The following is a 20,590-nucleotide window of genomic DNA, read 5'->3' on the forward strand; positions in this document are numbered from 1 at the left end:
GAAACAGGTAACTTTGGGGGTTATGTCTATTTACGGATGAGGAAACCAATGTTCAGAGAGGTTAAGTAACTTGCCAAAGGTCACACAGCAACTCAGTGGAGAGCCAGGATTTGAACCCAGGCCATCTGTTTCCAGAGTCCCTTCAAGAAACCACCACCCTCTACTGCCTCTCTGTTTATTATATTGGCCTTTGTGTATTTCTGTATTTCTTTAGTTTCTCAAAAAAACAGACAAATAAATAAAAGGTTTTGGAGTATGGAGAAAGAGCTGAGGCTGGTGTCATTCCAGACCGAGGCTCCCGGCTCCGATGAACACTCCAGCAGCAATGCACGGCCCTGAACCTCCGGGGCCGGCGCCCACCTTTATCATGTGCTCCTGCACGCACAGCGGGTCGCTGCTGCCCAAGATGCTGAGCAGCTCGTCGTCGGAGATGAAGAAGAACCTCGGGAAAGCGTTCCTCTTCGAGTCCAGGTAGTCGTTCAGGCTCTTCTGGCACTTCTCCAGGCCCTCGCCGATGTTCTGCAGGTCGTGCAGGCGGTTCGGGGCCTCGCAGCAGCGCTTGATCACGGGGTCCTTCAGGGTCTCGCCCATGATCTGCATGGGGACAGAAGAGCGCCGTCACGCAAGGTGGTGGGCAGAGCCGCTGTCGCCGTCCCCGTGCAAGGTAAGCAGCGTCACCGTTCTTGCCACTGGAACAGGCGTCCGCCAGGGCCCAGGCACACCAGAGAGCAAGCCCGACAAACGCCAGTGCCACAGCCTGGTGGGGACCCATGGGCAAAAGCCATCAGATTTTTACACCAGCACACCGATAGCGCCTTCCAACGTACTAGACACGCAACTCACGTATTTGTTGGGGTTTTTTCCCCGTCTTCCCACTACAAGGCCAGCTGCGCGGTGAAGGGGTTTCATCTGCTTTGTTCCCCGGAGGGTCCCTCCCTCCCACCCACCCAGCGCTGCACACAGCAGGCGCTCAGCCCGCAGTTGTTGCGTGACTCGAGCCCGAGGCTCCACTTTGAACGACCTGCACATGTACTGCGGGCACTCCAGCACTCTCTAGCCTGGCCAAAAACCAAAACGAAAACAAAAGAAAGAACTCGCCTAAACGTCCAACAACAGAGAAACAGGTAAATAATAATCTGCTGTAAGGGCCAAATTAGTTGCTCGTTTATTGAAATAGGTCAAAAATGTTAAATGGAATGAGCCAATTATATTGGCAGGGATGCTGATGCTTTGTGGAGCCCTTAATTATCGATACGCACCGATACGTCCACACAGGAATAGCCATTCCGAGAGTCCACCCGCTCAGCTGTGAAAGTGACTGTCCTGGCTGGGGTGTTGCAGGCATTTTTTTTCTTTTTTTTTCTTGGCTTTTTTTTTTTTTTTTTTTTTTGCTTTTTAAATAATTTCTACATTCTTCTAAAATGAATTGATATTTGCTGTGTTATTTTTTTTTTTATGTTTTTCAAAAAAGAGCTTATGCAAATGATAAGAAACAATTATCAACCCTAGCAGGTCATGAGGACGGAAACCTGACCTGCCCGCCTGTAACCGAACTGCACAACAGCCGGGCCAAGTACTGACGCAGAGTCCCCGGCATGCAGGCGGGGTGGGCTGGGTTAAAATCCAGCCACGCTAATGAGCGGCAGCAGTGACGACTGCCACAGCCCTGTCTGGAAAGGGCTTTAAAATGAGCATTCCCTTTCCCGGGCAATTTGCCTTCCAACGACCTGTCTTAAGATATCCATCCTAAATATGGAAGAAGCATTAGGCACAAACCTGCACGGGATTTATGCAGGGCAGAGAATTCTGTTGAAACAAAAGGTCAAATGACTAGAGAACAGTCAACTAAACTAATGTCAGCCCCCTCACTGGAACAGTATATAAAGACATTAAAATGTTTTCTCGGATGGCTTCATAATATGAAATGTTTCTCACAATATTAAGATAAAATATAAGTTACAAAATTGTACACGATATGATTATCATTATGTTTCTAAAACTATTCACATAGCAAAAAGATAAAAGGAATAAACTGACAAGTTAAAGTGGTCCCATGAAGGTGACAGAACCACTTTTCCTCCTCTTTTACATTTTCAAATTTTTTTAAACAAGCAAATATCACTTTTGTAATAAAAATAAACATTGAAAAAGTTTCAATGGAATATGCCAGTTGCTAAATATCAAACATACATTTTCTTTCTATTTTTAGAAACAGGGTCTTGCTCTGTCGCCCAGGCTGGAGCGCAGTGGTACAGTCACAGCTCACTGCAGCCTCAAACTCCTGGCGTCAAGGGATCCTCCTGCCTCAGCCTCCTGAGTGGCTGGGACTACAGGCACAAGCCACCGTGCCCAGCTCTGAAATTTCTACTAAACTGATTAAGGTCATAAACAATAACAGAAAAAATTCGGAAACTACCAATGGAGAAAACACGAGATGCAACCACAAAGATAAAAATATCTCAGATCGCCGTCCTCCTGGCATGACCAAAACAGTCGCCAGTCACTTGCCCTTTTAAAGATTCTGTCGATGTTGTCGAACTTCTTTGCCTCATCCGGAAGTTGTGACCTTATATCTCCGCCAATAAAAATGCTTTCGAGATACATCCATTTCCTCTGAACCAACATCCAAATCTGTGAATGCACAAAAACGTTCATGTCAGCAGAGGTTACTGGCGCCTTGGGGAATGTCTCGCAAAGCCCCACCTTGACAGAAGATGGACTCAATCGACTCGGGCAGAAGGACTCACGTGGCCCCCTCCCCCTCAACCCCAGATGGACGGGGTGCCGGAGAACACACAACTAAATATTTAAAACCACATGGCCACACTCAAAAGCAAAAGAAAACTCTCTATGCCAGCCCCAGACAGGGAGGAAACTTCTAGTCATGAGCAGTGGATAGAGCCCTGTGACCCACAACCACCACGCACAGGCCATGCATAAGCCACGAGAAAAGTGAGCCGGGCACCATGGGACCTGCAGTTCTGCGACTAGGCACAGACCTGAAAGATTTGAAAACAGGGACTCTGATAAATCGTTGCGCACGAAAGCTCACGACAGCCAAAAGGTGGACACTATCCAAATGCCCATCAACCAATGGACAGACAGATAAAAGGTGGTCTAGCCATACGATCAAATATTATCCGGCCATAATCAAGTACTGATGTATGTGGATGAAACTCAAAAACATTATGCTAAGCGAAAAAAAGCCAGACCCAAACGTCCACGTATTGTATGACTCCATTGACGTGAAATATCTATAATACAATAGGTAAGTCCACAGAAACAGAAAACAGACCGTTGGTTGCCAGGAGCTGCAGGGGGGGCGGTTATGGGGAGGGAATGACAGATTAATGGGCACTGGGCTCTCTTTGGGCTTGATGGAAATGTTCCGGAACGATGGGTGGTGGTTCCACAACATTGTGAATGTATTACATACATATCACTGAATTGTGTGCTTTAAAATGGCTCATTTTATGTTTTGTAAACTTCATCTCAATTAAAAAAATGATTTTAGTTAGCAAAGAAAACAGCAATGGTGTATGTGTATTCTACATCAGAGCTTCTATAAAGAAAAGCAAGCCAAGGAAGCCCAGGCATGATGGAAGGCCTGGCCCAGAGTCACACTTCCAGCAGGTGAACCAGGCCAGGCATCAGCCCACCCAGAGCTCTGGTTTCGGCCAGAACAGGGTGCTTGCCTGTGGTCTGGGCAGGAAAAAAGGCAGCCACCCAAAAATGGTGAAATGAGCCTAGGTTGCTCACAGAGGGTATGCACTAGTATCGTACACAAAGTAAGAAGGCCCCAAACCACTGTGGTATTTCCCAGTGTGACAACCAGGTTAGACAGACTGCAAAAGTAGATGACAAAGTGATGCAAGGACAAGGAAAAAACTTTATGTGTGATGAACTAAAGACAATCAAAATCACACAGAGGAAAACCCACCACCATGAGAGACAGGTGACAGACACAAAAAGGAATAAAATTCTTGCCTGAGAAAAAAAGTATAGAGAAACCTGAAAAGGACTTTAAAATAAATCTATTTACAATTTTCTGTGTAATAAAGGAGGTGAAAGCATCCTTGCAACAAGAACAGGACGGTATTAAAGAAGAACAGGGACATACGAAAAAGAACCAATTAGGAATCTTGGAAACTAAAAATCGTTCATCTAAATTAAAACTCAGATTGACTCCTCTAATCATGCACTCCTCTCCCCAGAATAAACCAAGACAAAAGTATGAAAGAGGATCATTCGTTTCTAAGCACAAAATATTCTCATACAGAGGTTCTTTCCTGCTGTGAATTGGCTCTAATCCATTTGGGGGGGAAGGGTCTTTTCTCTCACCTCAATAATTTCCCCAATTAGAGAAAGGGTTTTTTCCCATTTGTGAACAGTTTGCAGAAAAGGCCCCACGAATCTGCTTCCTGAGATGCTTTGCAGGTTGAAAGTGTTGTCATCAAGGGACTGAATAATTTCATCAACAGAGCCCAAAATGTAGCCTCGCTCCTGCGTGCCTTTGTAATACTTGACCACGGTGAATTTCATGTTTTCCCACGTGTCCAGGATTTCCTTCACAGCCTGGTCAGGGACGGAAAAAGAATGATTCAGACACACACATCGGAAAGACAGAAACCCAACCCAACAGCAAGCTCCTTTGCTTGCCTTTGGCCGGCAATTCGCCTGGAGTCCTGGATCGGTTTCCTGAAAAGTAAAACTACAGAGGCAATAAAAAAAAAGTCACGGAGGCGGAAATCCTGTTTCTACAACACATAATTCTTTATCCCTCAAATGCAACAGGTACGAGGGCAAATAGGTTTTCTCTCTGAATAACAACGTTTCCTGCAGGCTGCTGTCCAGCCGCAGCCTCACCTTCTCGATGGCGACCTCCTTGATAGCCGCGGTGACAATCTCCTTGAGAACGTCCGTGTGCTTGTGCAGTTCCATCGCAAACATATTCTCCAAGGTGAACGTGTCGGTCGTTTCAAAAAAGACGCCCGTTTTCTCCATCAGCTCTTTCCAGTGCCTGCAAGCGCATCAGCGTTAAAATCCACGTGCGGACCAGGTTCGGTGACCAATTTCACGATTCTCAGTTAAGTCACGGGGCAAATCCCATTACGAAAACCCCTTTAATAGCATTCTAGACTATGAGGATGTGACTGGAGGTTTATTCCCCAAATTTTCCAATGTCCCACTGGCTAACCCCAGGGAACTGCATCTAGCAAGATCCCGCATGCAGGTGTCTCCGCCGTCATTTGATGAAACACACGGCTTTTAATTTTTGGAAACTGCTTGTGTCACAGTCCCAACCAGCGGTCTCAGTCTCTGTCGGACCGTTCCTTACACAGGCCTATCTGGGGACCTGGTGTAAATTACAAGCTGTCGTGCAGCTGATAAACATTCACCGCGCTGACTGTGCTGGGGGGGGGGTGCAGGGGGTGCACGGTGACCAAGGGGCCAGGCCTGTAGCCGCCTACGTGGGGAGACAGCCAGCAGACAATGAAGCAGATCTATGAATTAAACGACTGCACGCGGTTTCAGAGTGCTGGGAAGAAGAAACCATGGCGTGACGGAAAGTCAGAAGGGCCACCTCACACGGGCTCCTCAGAGCAGACTCGTGTCCATGACACGGCAGGGGCAGTTCGCACTGGACCCGACTTTGCTTCTATTAAGGTCTGAACGGAGCCTGCGGGTTTGCCCCATGTCGGTGGGCATGCACAGGCGGGGCGAGGGGAAGGCAGCGCACGGTGGCGCGGGACAGCGGCGTGCCGGGGCGGCTGAGCAGCAGGTGCTGGGCCCCCGGAGTTTGCTGTGAACACACGCAGTGTGCAGAAAGGAGCTGACGGGGAGGCGTCACAGCCCTGGCCCACAGACTCACGCCGCAGCCCCGAGTCACCCAGGGAGGGACGGTCCCTCCGCCCTTCCTTCCCGGCCCTTTTGATGGCCATGAGGCGGGAAGGTCTCCACGTGGCGCAGCTACGTCTTCAATGCCTCCCCGCTGCCGCCCCCTTTCCCGGAGGACAGGCCTTCGGCCCGGACACACGCGACCGTGTTGAGCTGAAATTCTTTTTAATTTTTCTATTTTATAATTAGTTTCTATTTCTGGCAAGAGCTTTTGGTTCTTAATTTACAGTGGTGGTGTAAGTTTGCTTTTAAAACACATTCATTTAAGTAAAAAGGCAATTAACAGATAGAAATGAAAATATAAAGCCATGACAGCGTAAGGGATATTCGGGTATGACAAAAATTGGCGAGAAATGGCCAAAGTTTGGGCAACACTGCGTGATGAGATCATAAAACAAGGGACCTTTGGGTAGAAAATGCTTCCTTCTGCTCAGTTTTGCGGAGGAGACACGTAAAGTGCGCCAAGGGAGGAGCGAGGGCTCCAGGCCAATCAGCGGAACAGAGGTGGGTGTGTCCCCCGTCCCATCAGGACAGGGCCTAAGGGCTGCCTGCTCCTTGTCAAAAGGGAGAGACAGGTGCCACAGGTGTTAAAGACAGGTGAGCACTTAAGGGAGACCCCTCGTGATGTAAACAGAAGGACCGGAAGGGAGCTGAAAACAGAATGACTTTCTCGCTAAGTAACACGAAGCCACTGATGTCATTCCCTGACTCGACGACCAACTTTGGGAAACGTGACAGAGGAAGAGAGAATGTCGCTCACAAGACTGCTCACCCCCATCTGTGCGGGGCCACAACCAAACAACCACAGACGCCTGCGTGGGTGTCCCCTCCCTCCCGGCCGCCCCGCAGCACTGGCGACTCCATCAAAGACAAGTGAGACCCGCACGGTCCCCTGCGGTAGCCAAGAGCCACACGTGGCTGTCGAATACTCAAGACGTGCCAAGGCCAGGCTACAGATGCCGTGGGCGTGAGACACAACCCGGATCTCAACGCAGTTTCCAAGAAGAATGTAGAATGTCCTGGGCATCCGTCTGTGTGTCGGCTATATACCGAAATGATGTTTTGAATGTATTGGGTTCATGAAAATATACTCTTAAAATTAATCGAAGCTGTTTCATTTTGAGCTGTTAACGTAGTGGCTAGAAAACCGTAAATGACATGTGTCATTCTCATGACACTCCTGACTCTCATGACATTTCTGCTGCACAGGCCTGGTCTAGGCCCCTTTCTATAAATATATATTTTCTAATCTTCAAATGAGCAACTGCAAATGCTGCTTTACACCTGATAGGGATTTTTTTTTTTAAAAAAAGAATCCTTTTTTAAAAAATCTTATAGAAAGACTATTCCAGAACTGTCTCTTACACATGCACAGCAAAGCATCGTTGCTGAAACTTTGCTCCTTGTCCCCAGATCTCAGCAGAGATGAGGTCCTAAGGGGACATGTTTTAAACTAAAAGTTCCTTCCACACTTTCCCGTCGGCTCGCAGGGGGCAAAACACACCTGTCTCTTAGTGCCTCGTGTTTCAAGTCGAGAAGTAAAGGAATGGAGTCTTTGAACGCCTTCATTTTCACTTCCAAATGGTAGGCCACCGACAGGCCGCGGACCGCCCGGGGCAGCTTTCTGAGAGACTTGAGAAAACCTTCAATTCCTTCCTGGAGAAACTGCACGTTCAGGTTGGCCCAGAGGGTCTGAGACCACTCTTCCTTTGCAACCTGGAAATGCACAAGAATCAGTCCATCAACAAGACCCCTTCGGGAAATCTCACTCGACAGGAAGCGCAAGTTCTTACCTTGGTCACGCTCAGCTCTTTGAAAATATTATTACCTATGGGTATGGTAGCTCGCGCCTGTAATCCTAGCACTTTGGGAGGCTGAGGCAGGACGACGGCTTGAGCCCTGGAGTTTGAGGTTGCTGTGAGCCAGGCTGACGCCACGGCACTCTAGCCTGGGCAACAGAGTGAGACTCTGTCTCTAACAAACTTAAGATAAAATAAAATATTATTACCCGTCTATCCACGACCACCTCAGGTTCACCAATGGAGGATTGACTACATGGATCTAAAACAAAAACAAAAGAATTCCAACTTTCTTAAGCCCTCGAAAAAACAATGCTGTATCTGAGGATGTGTGGAATCTAAAACTACATCTTCCTTCCCTTAAGACAAAAGTGAGAAGTAAATAACAGCATTTGTTAAAGGAGGGAATCACTTGGTACTGTCGTAACTTGCTTCTCTTTCCGGATAAAAGCAGTTTAGGTTACAAAATGTTTACAGTTTAGATTGCTAATCCAAGAATCTGTCTACTAACCATCAGACTAGTAGGTTAGACTTCCTAAGACTAGGAAGAATAAACATGATCCTACTTGATTCCAATGAAGAGAAGACTTTCTGTGTTATATTTTTTTGAGATTTAATGTAAAAAATTACTTTCTTATGTAAAATTTGCAACTGTAAATAGTGTGCATTGGCAACCTATAACATCTAGGCTTGATAAAATTGCTGGAATCATGAAACATTTTGACAGGAAATTGCATTAATTGATGAAATGTACTTAGAGTTTGCTTTTTTCTAAGAAACGGTCATGCTCTGTCACCCAGGCTTTTTGTAGAGACAGGATCTCACTCTGTTGCCCAGGCTAGTCTCAAACTCCTGGCCTCAAGCGATCCTCCCACCTCGGCCTCCCAGAGTCCTGGGATTACAGGCGTGAGCCACTGCACCCAGCCCTAATTACAGTATTTTTTAACACAAAGTACAAATAATGTTATGACACATTTATATTTTTTATTTCTCTTCCTTTCTTTGTTTTCTCAAAAGACATAAAAAAGCTCAAAGGGTTTTTGGATATTTTTTTTCTTTTGAGATGACTTCCATGATTCATTACCTCCTTTGTGCAAAAATCAAATGACAGACACATTAAAAGAAATGAAGGCCTTTCTTAGAGTTTCTAACCCTAAATACGGGACAGCCAATCGGTCATGAGAACGCCTGTCTTCCGCCCACCCCCGACGCATGCACGCGGCCAAACCCAACCCTGGCCAGGTCACCCAACAGCCAAGAGTGCTCGGCGCCTACACCCGGCAGCCAACTGTGATGGATGGCGACACCCAAGCTCAGTCTAAACCCAGATCCGAAACGCTGGCCCCAGCGAGACCACCCTCTCACCCCTGCTCCGCTCTCCTCGACAGCCACCCTCCACCCGTCCTCCCTGCCGGCAGCCCTCTGAGTCACCGGGAGACGGCAGCCATCAGAACAGCTTCCACGCCTCCCACTGGGAGCTTCTCTAACACACACCCCGCCTGCCCCACGTGACAACAGATGAAGCCGTCTGTCCCCAACTGGAGGCCACCTCAGTATCGAATTAAGCTTTTTTAAAAATCACTTAGTTGCTGGCCGGGCGCGGTGGCTCACGCCTGTAATCCTAGCTCTCTGGGAGGCCGAGGCGGGCGGATTGCTCGAGGTCAGGAGTTCGAAACCAGCCTGAGCAAGAGCGAGACCCCGTCTCTACTATAAATAGAAAGAAATTAATTGGCCAACTAATATATATACAAAAAAAAAATTAGCCGGGCATGGTGGCGAATGCCTGTAGTCCCAGCTACTTGGGAGGCTGAGGCAGCAGGATTGCTTGAGCCCAGGAGTTTGAGGTTGCTGTGAGCTAGGCTGACGCCACGGCACTCACTCTAGCCTGGGCAACAAAGCGAGACTCTGTCTCAGAAAAAAAAAAAAAAAAAAAAAATCACTTAGTTGCTCATACACATGGTTGTTCTCAGATCATGTGATGCCTTTTCTTTTAAAAATCGAGTGTATTTTTCCGCTTTATGAATTTTTTTCCATTGTGCACATGCCTAATCAGTCACAAAGTCTCACCACTTCCAACTCTAACACCTCTCTGGAATCTTCTCATCTTTCTTCCCTCTATAATTGTCCTAAAAAGCAAGCCGTCCTCCCTGCTGCCAGCACGGGGGCCTTGGCCCCTTCCTCGGCCCCCTTCCTGCAATGTCCCTGCTGCCTCCTGAGCCTGCCTGGCAGGTCTGTGGCCACCACACCTGTGTGAAGGGAAGGTCGAGGGTGCACAGCACATGGTCGCCTCTCGCGTCTTCGCTCCCGCCGGCCCTGTGCCCGAAAGCTCGTCCGCACCAGGCAAACACCTGCTTCAGATTCGGGGCCTCGCTCACACGTCACCTTTTTCGCAGAGCTCCTGGGCCACCCTCCTTCCTCCCCTGGGCTCCGAGGCCCTCTGTCCACCTCATTTCTATGCGTGTCACAGCAGGTGGTTGCTTGTTCGTGTGTCAGCTTGACTGGGCCACCGGGTGCCCAGGTACTCAGCGAAATGCTGTTCCGGGCGTGTCTGTGAGCGTCTCCGGATGAGACTGATGCTGGAAGTGGCAGGCGAGGGAAGCGGACAACAGAGGGGACTGCCAGCCAACCCGTGGACGGCCAGAGCGGAACAAAAGGACAGAGAGGGAATTTACTCTCTCCGCCTGCCTGCCTGCCTGCCACCCGGGACATCGGTCTCCTGCGTGCGTCCCTGGCTCAGACTGGAGCTCACACCACCGGCTCCCTGGGCTCCAGCTTGCCCACTGCAGAGCTTGCAGCTCCTCAGCCTACACACACACACACACACACACACACACACACACACACACACACACACAGATAACAGACCGAGACATCAGATGCATGTATCTCCTATTGATTCTGTTTCTCAAGAACCCAGACTAGCACAGTCAGTCTTTCTCGGGGCATAAGGAGGGCAGGACGGGCAGACACGACTCCTTTCCCGGCCCCGCACTCCCACAGCGCTGAGCTATAAAGAACTGAGTCGACAGAGGAATGAATGAATGGATGGTGAACATTTACCAAAGAGAGGCACCTAAATGACATGATATTTGCTACTTTTAATTTCCACTTCCAGCCAAACCCTTGCTCTGCACCTTAACCAAGCCCTTGACCTCCAAAGAGAGGGTTTTCCCTTTTACGACAGTGGCGAAATACATGTAAGGTAAAACTGACCGTTTCAACCGTTTCAAAGTGTGCGATTCCATGGCACCAAGTACATGCACAATGTTAGGCAACTATCGTCAACATCTACCTCGTTCTGGAACTTCTTCAACACCCCAGATGGAAACCCTGCACCCACGGGCAGTCCCTTCCTGGTCCCCTCCCTGCAGCTGAAATGAGCATTTCTGCAAAATCTGACCCAAGCCCTTCACTAGGGTGGCGTGGAAGTCCACGGGGCCTCGTTAACCCCCACGCTGCCCGGGGGCGCTGGGCCTGCCGGGGACGCTCACCTTCAGGTTCCCGTAGAGCTCGTAAATCATCTTCAAGCCGTTCATCTCCTTCTGCACTTTGAGCAGCTCCGGGTACATCGTGATGGGAAGGTCGAAGAGCTTCTCAGCGTTGGCCAGCTCCTGGCGGCTCTTCTCGTGTCTGGCCAGCTCCTTCTCGAACTGGCCTAGAAGGTCCACTCCTGGTAAGCAAACATGAAGACAAATAAATAAATAAGACTTTCAGGGGCACAAAACTGAGCACGAAGTCATGAGTAATGTACGCAAACTATAGTTCCATCCACATAAGCCACGTGGAAAGACAGACGTAGAGTCGCCAGACTTTATCACACCATCGTTCCAACGGAAATCAAAAGGCCAAGGGCATCTGCTGGCTCCGGTTCTAACCTCCAGTTAGAAAGTTCCGTCTAGTTCTCACACCCAGACACAGCATGCGAGAAATGAGGCTATTTTTTAAAGGGATCTGAGATGATCTCCGTCACCCATCCTTCGCTGCCCCGCGTGAGAGCTTGGTCACCACACTGACAGCTCTCCTACACGCTCTATTCCACAGTTCTACACTCTGGACACTCTACATCCCACTCACAACCCCCACCCAAAAGGCAACCTTTTCACCATTGTTTTCATGGCTGAGTAGTACTCCATGGTACACACGTACCACTTTCTGTTAATCCACTCATGTGCGGATGGGCACTTGGGTTGTTTCCACATCTCTGCAATTGTGAACTGTGCTGCTATAAACATTCAAGTGCCAGCGTCTTTTTTATACAATGTCTTTTTTTCCTTTGGGTAAATACCCAGCAGTGGGATTGCTGGATCAAATGGTAGTTCTACTCTTAGTTCACTAACTGATCAGCACTTACATGCATATATGGAAGTAGCATTCATCGGGTGTCGGGCAGGTTGGAGGGGAGGGGATGGGTATATTCACACCTAATGGGTGCAGTGCGCACTGTCTGGGGGATGGGCACACACTCGTAGCTCTGACTCAGGTGGTGCAAAGGCAATACATGTAACCGAAGTGTTTGTACCCCCCTGATATTCTGAAATGAAATTTTAAAAAAAACAATACATAGAGCAAGTTTAAAATATATATACACACAACCTTTTCAAGATGCCTTTTTTAAGCATCTCTAAATAGAAGTGTCCTGTTTCTTTTGAATCCCCAGGAATCTTTGGGTTTTGTTTTTTTTTTTTTACCAGTCTCATGGTATTTATCAAATTCTCTTTAGAATAAAGAATGCTAGGCTAGGCGCGGTGACTCACGCCTATAATCCTAGCACTCTGGGAGGCCGAGGCGGGCGGATTGCACGAGGTCAGGAGTTGGAAACCAGCCTGAGCAAGAGTGAGACCCCTGTCTCTACTATAAATAGAAAGAAATTAATTGGCCAACTAATATATATAGAAAAAATCAGCCGGGCATGGTGGCGCATGCCTGTAGTCCCAGCTACTCGGGAGGCTGAGGCAGGAGGATCACTTGAGCCCAGGAGTTTGAGGTTGCTGTGAGCTAGGCTGATGCCACGGCACTCACTCTAGCCTGGGCAACAAAGCGAGACTGTGTCTCAAAAAAAAAAAAGAATGCTGGTATTTTTAATGCTATCGCTCTTTCAGCCTGTGTCACTGGAAGAGCAGGGGACAGGCATAAAGCAGCCAAGGTCCTCAGTCTCAAGGGTAAACCTAACAGAAGAAAGGCAGCGAGCGCGGGGAAGGACACAGGCTGCATCTACAAAGGCAGATGCGGGTGCCTAAGGTTCCGGATCTGCGGCAGAAATCTCCCCCTCCCCCCCGCGGGGGTGCTCACCGTCCCAGAGCCCCTTCCCCAGCGCCTTCCCATAGTAGGCGCTCCATACGCAATGAAGGAATTGGTCCGGCTTTTCAAATATGCAACCACTGAAACTGCCCAAGAGAAAAGTATTTGAGGAAAAATATTTAAATCACAGCACAATGACCATTTCCTGTAAAATTCTTTTTTGTGTGTGTTGTTATTTCAGGGTATTAATGAGGGCACAAACATTTTGGTTACATTTTATGTCTCTGCCTCACCCAAGCGAGCATTAGAGGCAGGCCCTTCCCCTCTACAACACTCACCGCGTCCATTAGTTGTGAGTTTACCCACCCCACAACCCCCTAATCAAACTACGGCCCATGGGCCACATGAGGGTGTTTTTGCCCGTTTGTTTTTCTTACTTCAAAATAAGATATGTGCAGTGTGCATAGGAATTTGTTCATAGTTTTTTTAAACTATAGTCCGGCCCTCCAACGGTCTGAGGGCCAGTGAACTGGCCCCCTGTTTAAAAAGTTTGAGGACCCCTGCTCTAATCCCTGGAGAATATTACTACCATGTGAAAAATTCTTAAGCAAAACGTACTCAAGCTGCTCAGTAAGACCAACGTGAATATTCTTACCTTTATCGAGCTCCTCACCAACAGAACCAGGCCCTTCGCTATAAAAACGTCTTGCAAACTCCTCTATCAGAGCTCGGAAGTTGGCTATTTCGCCTCGAGTAATCTGAGAAAAAACGAGGTCACATTAATTTAGCCCCCAAATACATTTTTCAACGTCTTTACTTGGAAAGCGAAATTTAAAAAGTACCTCTGTGAAAGTTCTCTTTATACCCCCAAGAGAATGTTCCACATTCACTGACTCGTTAAACAGACTGGACCACATGTTCTCAATATTCTCAACGAGTTCTTTCTCTGCATCAGAAGGCTAATGAGAAAAAAAACCAAAAAAACAAGTAATTCCACATGTTAGACCTTCTCCAGAATACTCCATGCATCTTACATTCTCTCCTGTCTTTTATTTCTGTGGTTCATTCTAATACTTTGACCTGAGCTTTCAGCTCATCAATGTTCTATTCAGTTGTGTCTGATCTGCTTTTGCTGTTCCTTTAACTGATCCTATGATCTTTTCATTTCAAGCATTGTAATTCATCAGTTCCAGAATTCACCTTTACAACTTATTACTTAAAGTCATTTATTTATAAACGAACCTATCTATGGCCATGCACTTGAGAAGTATTTCTGAAAAGGGTCTTAGCAGCCACCCCAACTGTAAAAAGCACGAGAAAACAGAAGTCCACTTACAAAAAGGTTATAGATTGCCATGGTGCGGTATCGCTCCTGGACATCCTTGTATCTTAACTCCATGACTAAAGATTTACTTCTAATTTCTGCAATTGTGGCAAGGACAAACTTGAGATCCTCAAGGGTACTAGGGCTCTTCTTAAGGTTTTTGGACAAGTGCTATAAAGGAAAGTTCAAAGGACACTAAATACACACAGAAAAAAACAGTTAATAGTACAACTGAAGCCCAACCTTTATGAAAAGTAGTGTTTTGGGTTTTTTGTTTTGTTTTGTTTTGTTTTTTGAGACAGTCTCACTCTGTTGCCCAGGCTAGAGTGCTGTGGCGTCAGCCTAGCTCACAGCAACCTCAAACTCCTGGGCTCAAGCGATCCACCTGCCTCAGCCTCCCAAGTAGCTGGGACTGCAGGCATGCACCACCATGCCCGGCTAATTTTTTCTATCTTTAATTTGGCTAATTTCTTTCTATTTATAGTAGAGACGAGGTCTTGCTCTTGCTCAGGCTGGTTTCGAACTCCTGACCTTGAGCGATCCTCCTGCCTCGGCCTCCCAGAGTGCTAGGGTTACAGGCGTGAGCCACCACACCTGGCCGAAAAGTAGTTTTAATTAAACACAGCAATGGAGTACCTCGATCTCTTCATGGAGACTGTAGAGCTCCTCCTTTGCCGAGTCGTTGAGAAGTTTTCCAAGGGAAACCACCCAGGACTTGGCATTTTCCTGCACTGTGTTTGCCAGAGGCCCAAGCTGCAGCCTAATGCAGTGCTCGTCCTTAGTTAAAGGGTAGCGCATGACCTCACTGGCTATTCTGGAGTAGAACTGCAACTTCTCATCATATGCTGTACAAGGGGGTTTCTTGGCAGCAAATTTCTCCATCACGATAGCTTTATCCAACTTCCAGAGGGGTCGGTACCGCTTCCATTTCTGTAGGTACTTCATGAGATTGACCAGAATCCTGTGAACGTTTTGGGGGATCATAACAGCTTGTTCAATTATCTGAGGAGTCACAGAAATGTCACTGTAAAAGCTCACTATGACAATTTCTTCTTCCTCCCCCTTCTGAGGAGGGCATTCGATGCAGCTGCCATGCATCCATCGCACAAAATGCTGGCGAAATAAGAATTGAGGAAAACATAGTATTTTAGTATCTATTTTGCCTCCTGTGTATATATATTAGTATTCAGTGATAAGTCTTGCCTAGTAATGGAAATCATTTTATTATTAATAAACTAGGCTAGATCACAAAAATTACCACAATAACCTTTGTTCTTCCCATCAAGAGATGGAATTTCCCAGGGTGATGGTTTGGGAAAGAAAAAGAAAAAAGACCAAAAAAAAAAGTAGCAGATGATGTCTATTTCCCCTTCCTGGACTAGCCTGGTGACTTAACTTGACCCAGTGGAAATGGGGCAGAAGTTGTGTTATATAAGTTCCAAGCCAAGGATGCAAAAGCCCTGCAGCTTCTACTCTCATGCTCTTGAAACCTTGCAACCACTAGATGTTTGAGCCTCAGATAGCCCACCAGGTAATAATAAGCCATTCACCCATCCAACAACCAGCCAGTCATCAGAGCTGTGCTTCAGGTCATCAACTGCTAGACATGTAAGTGAGCACAGCCAAGACCAGAAGAACCGCTCAGCAGAACTCAGCCCACAGAGCCACAGAACCAGAAGCTAAATAAATGGTCACTGTTTTAAGCCACTATGATTTGAAGTGGCTTGTTACATGATAAAAGGTAACTGCACTGTGGATGAATAAAATAACATTTGTTTCCATATTCACAGATGAAGAAACACAAAGAGTCAGGCAAATTGCCCAGGGTCCCAGAACAAATCTGCTAATTTGACATCTCCCTGCTACATAGCCAAAGCTCTCTTTTCTTTTAATCAAGTGTGATTTCTAACTGTAAACCATGGATGTGTTACATATTACTTCTCTGAATCATAGTTTCACCATTTGTAAAATGTGAATAAACAACTATTACTTTTCCTTCTAATATTACTACTAATAGTAATGCTAATACCAATAATAGCTAATATTTATTTAGAGCTACTGATTGCCAAGCACTGTACTAAACTCTCTACATGTATTACATAAATCAATCCTCCCCAAAGCTCCAAAAGGTGAACTGTGTTATCATTTCCACATATCAGATGAGTTAATTCCGATCCTAGATAAAAACTTTTGCTCATTTTTTCCAGCCATGAAATATAAATCCTAAAGATCAAAGAGATGCCACAGTTAAGCTATATTAAGTGACCTGGTCATGCATGTTCATTATTTTAATGGAATATATTCTAACATTTTCCAAGAGAATATGTAAGAGTTATTTCCATTTAAAAGAAGAAACTTATGAAGACAAAATAATATAGGCTTCACCAAGAGCCCCAAATCCATCTGTTAATAATGAGGAAAGTTAAGTTGGCATGAAATACTATGGTTAATATTCACAATGTTTTATAGACCATCTTTCCTATTATTTACCCTTTTGTTTCCCTGTGCAAAGACTCTATGATATAGTACCTGTAAGTTAAGAGAATTTATACAACAGAGGCTTAATAAAGAACTGTATTAGCATAAATTATAAAACATGTACAATTTATTCATTAATTTCCAAGTACAGTGAAATGAAATTCCCCATGTGTGATATCCACATTTGTTTTTATGCCAAAAAAAAAAAAAAAAAAATGCCTGAATCACGTCTACCTTGCTGAAGAAACCAAGTGAAGAGAAAGATGTCAGTATGTTGAGGGGACACGATGTCATTTATCCACAAAGATGGCCCTATATTTCCATTTTTGGTAAGACATAAACTTTGAGGTATCTGCCAACAGATGTTCATTTAAGAAACATTTACTGAGAATAAACTATGTGCTAGACATTCTTCTCTGTGCTAGGAATTCAGAAGTAGACAAAGAACAGGTGAGGTGGCTCACGCCTATAATCCTAGCACTCTGGGAGGCCTAGGCAGGAGGATCACTTGAGGTCAGGAGTTGGAGACCAGCCTGAACAAGAGTGAGACCTCAACTCTACTAAAAATAGAAAAAATTAGCTAGGCATGGTGGTGCTCGCCTGCAGTCCCAGCTATTCGGGAGGCTGAGGCAGGAGGATCACCTGAGCCCAAGAGTTTCAGGCTACAGTGAGCTGTAATAATGCCACTGCACTCTAGCCTGGGTGACAGCGAGACTGTCTCAAAAAAAGGTGAACAAAACAAAACACTCAAGGTCTGTATTCTCTGCCACTTGCATGCTTGTGGCCTGAGAGAGTCAATAGATAAATTAGCAAGAGAATAAAAAAGAAAAGGTGAGACAGTGATAAGCAGAAGGAAGAGGATGGAACAGGCTGATAGGATAGAGGACAGGAAGGAGGCAGCCAGGCAAAGGTGGGGGAGGGGGTGCGGGACATGCCAGGGAGAGGGAGCAGCGAGCATCACCTACTGGAGGTGCCAGACGGCAGCCAGTGGCACTCGAGCCAGGTAGGACCTGGGATCGGAACACAGGCAGGTGCCTGTGGCGGGCACCAAGCCTCGCAAAGGTATTCGGATTATGTTCAAAGTGTAATCAAAAGCCATGGGGCGGGGGAGGTGGCTACACAAGGGCTGACATAAAATGATTTGTATTTTTAAGGATAATGTGACCAGCTGCGGTGGAGAAGGCATCGCCGCAGCAGGCCGGGAGAGGGACGATGGTGACCGGGAGAGGAAGGTGACACGGGAAAGGAGAGGAGGGGACAGACAGATCCGGCGTGCTTGGGGGGCTTGCCAACAGCCTGCGTGTCGCTGGGCGGGAGAAACAGAGCAATCGGGGATGGCTCCCAGGTTTGGGGCTCGAGAAACTGCATTGATGTCGGTGCCATTCTTCAAAGTGGGAAAACTGGGGCAAAGTCAAGAATTCCACCTTGGACACGCCCAGGATAAGGCCCCAGGGCGCCGCCACGGGAGGGGGGGGGTTGCTGCTCAGAGCCACCGGACTGGGAGGAAAGGAGCAGTGTGGCGGGAAACAGAAAGACACCGCACCGTAGCGTGGGGACAGAGAGGCAAGAGAAAGTTTCTGTGAGCACCTTTTTTTCTCCATTGAGAAAAGACATAAAACATATTTGTCGGTTCAAAGAAGAGCCCAAGGTAGGAGAAGAAGAAGGGAGAAACCGGGAAGGCAACGGGCAGAGGATAACTCACTGCAGAAGAGAGAGAGGGACGGAAAGGAGCCGGGACCGGGCTCTGGGACACTCCCGCATTTGGAGCTGCACGGGAGGCGTCAGGGAGAGGCAGAGGCAAGAGGAGCCCGTGTCCTCCACCTCCTGGCCGCTGGCTTTCTGCGGAGGCAGGGCCCAGCCACCTGCAGCGAGGCGCCGCCTGAGAAGCAAAGGGTACCTCCGCCCTCACCTTGGTGACCTCCACGCAGTTGCGGACGCAGTGGACGCACATTTTGTCGATCTCGTTGGCGTTGGGGTGCAGGATGATCTCCGGAGCGGTCAGAATGGTCTCCGTTTGGAACAGAGGGACATTGCCAAGGATTAACGTGTTAAAAGACTGCAAATTCCTAAAAGCACAAATGCAAATAACTGAGTGCCCCCACGAGAGCGAAAAACACCGCTCAGTTGACGGAGAGGACCAGGGTCACCAGGGTCACAGGTGAGAAGCCCACCGCAAGGAACACCACGCTATGGGGGTGCAGCGGACAGTCTGGGCTGAGTTTCCTTGTATTTTTTTTTGGGCCCTAAATTTATACAAACAGTTCATTTCTACTTTTGGAAAGTCGAATGCCTGTGGGTTGGAAAATACTTAAGTGACACTGGTCACTTCGGGAAGCTGTTCAACTCTGGTTCAGGAAAGAGGAGTATTCACGCCCCGCGCAGCCTGCCCCAACCTGCTCGGTCCTGTCCGGGTCAAACTGGGGGTGACACTTGGACATGGAACTTCATCAGCCCCACTGAGGGCTCTGCCCCTTCCGTGACTCGTGCAGCAGCCAAAGGGGCTTTTTAAAGACGTGTAACTCTCCCTCCCTGCGCTGAAAGCACTCAGTAGCCTCTTGTTGCCATCAGAGTGAAACGCAAGCCCTTGTCCTGCCTTCTGGCTTTTTCTTCTGATTTTTGGGTGCTGCTGTTGTTGTTGTTTTTGAGACAGAGTCTCGCTCTGTTGCCCAGGCTGGAGTGCAGTGGTGTCTTCGTAGCTCACAGCAACCTCAACCTCCTGGGCTCAAGCGATCCTCCTGCCTCAGCCTCCCGAGTAGCTGGAACCACAGGTGCATGCCACCACGCCCAGCTAACTTTTTGAAAACAGACACACTGTGACTTTCAGTCAATTGAAGTGGAAAGAGGGATAATTTCCTGTTCTGAACGTTGAGGGGCTAACAAGAGCGTGAGCCCAAGTGCAAGGTCACCCCTCCATCCTACAAGGGCCCCTTTGGCCAGAAAGCCATCTCCTGATTTTCATTTTGTACCTGGCTGCCCCCTTTAATACATGGACATACATGGCTGTCCATGTATGTAAAATATCTTAATCCAAACATGTTGTTTCTAAAACACACAACAAGAAGACGAACTCTAGGCACAGTGGTCCCAGCCATCAGGGGACCCAGGCAAGGAAACCCCTGGAGCCCAGGAGCCCGAGGCTGCGGCAGGCGTGCTACCATCGTGCCTGTGCACAGACGCTGTGCTCCAGCCTGGGCAGCACAGCGAGACCCTGGCTCTAAAAAACAAAAAAGAAGATGAACTTACTTGAAGACGAGCTTCGTCAGGACCTCGTAAATCCTATTTTCCCAGTACTCGTAGTAGGAGGCCAGCTTGGGGGACTTGCCCGTGTTGGTGTGGATGACGAGACCCTCCACTTTGGTCAGCAGAGGTCCAATGGCAAGATACCACCGGACCATGTGGTCCACGTCTCGGGCCCGTTCTCGATCGATGTGCTCAAAGAATTCCTTCACGCCTACAGAGAAAGACATTTGTCACAGCTGCCCACAAAGGCAGGAAAGGGCAGAGCTCAGAAAGCAATCCTAGCACCAGCCGTGTGTCTCAGAAATACATAAATAGCCCCTAACCTTGACCCGAAGCAGAAAGCAAGTCGACATCAGAAGTCAAGACACACCCTAAGCAACAAACAAATGACAACTTGGGGGTTCTCGTTACGTACATAGAAGTACACCACATCCAGGAGGTGGCTTTTGTGTCTTTGGGCAATCTTGTTTTTCTTGAATTCCTTGTTGACTGGTCTAAGAACACTTAAAATATCTTGTTTGAACGTGCAAATGTGAGCCCATAAAAGCACGATTCACTTTACTGTCACGGACCTATCGATAAAAGTGCTACTGATTTTTCAGACTCAAGAATT

General features: G+C 47.5%; 1 protein-coding gene across 1 annotated transcript in view; it reads right to left on the bottom strand.

Moving 5' to 3' along the window:
* DNAH10 (dynein axonemal heavy chain 10) overlaps positions 1-20,590 on the bottom strand; it is a 123,332-nt gene that overhangs the window by 72,923 nt on the left and 29,819 nt on the right. Inside the window, exons 18-29 of the mRNA XM_075996477.1 lie at positions 19,981-20,188; positions 18,647-18,803; positions 14,896-15,372; positions 14,272-14,430; positions 13,778-13,894; positions 13,591-13,693; positions 11,189-11,367; positions 7,403-7,614; positions 4,867-5,020; positions 4,342-4,575; positions 2,509-2,631; positions 361-594 (exon numbers count right to left, since the gene is read on the bottom strand). Of these exons, the coding sequence (XP_075852592.1) occupies positions 361-594; positions 2,509-2,631; positions 4,342-4,575; positions 4,867-5,020; positions 7,403-7,614; positions 11,189-11,367; positions 13,591-13,693; positions 13,778-13,894; positions 14,272-14,430; positions 14,896-15,372; positions 18,647-18,803; positions 19,981-20,188 (2,357 nt within the window). The remainder of the gene's footprint in view (positions 1-360; positions 595-2,508; positions 2,632-4,341; positions 4,576-4,866; positions 5,021-7,402; positions 7,615-11,188; positions 11,368-13,590; positions 13,694-13,777; positions 13,895-14,271; positions 14,431-14,895; positions 15,373-18,646; positions 18,804-19,980; positions 20,189-20,590) is intronic.

The sequence above is a fragment of the Microcebus murinus genome, chromosome 22 (genome assembly GCF_040939455.1).
Source record: "Microcebus murinus isolate Inina chromosome 22, M.murinus_Inina_mat1.0, whole genome shotgun sequence".
In the NCBI taxonomy this organism is placed as follows: Eukaryota; Metazoa; Chordata; class Mammalia; order Primates; family Cheirogaleidae; genus Microcebus; species Microcebus murinus.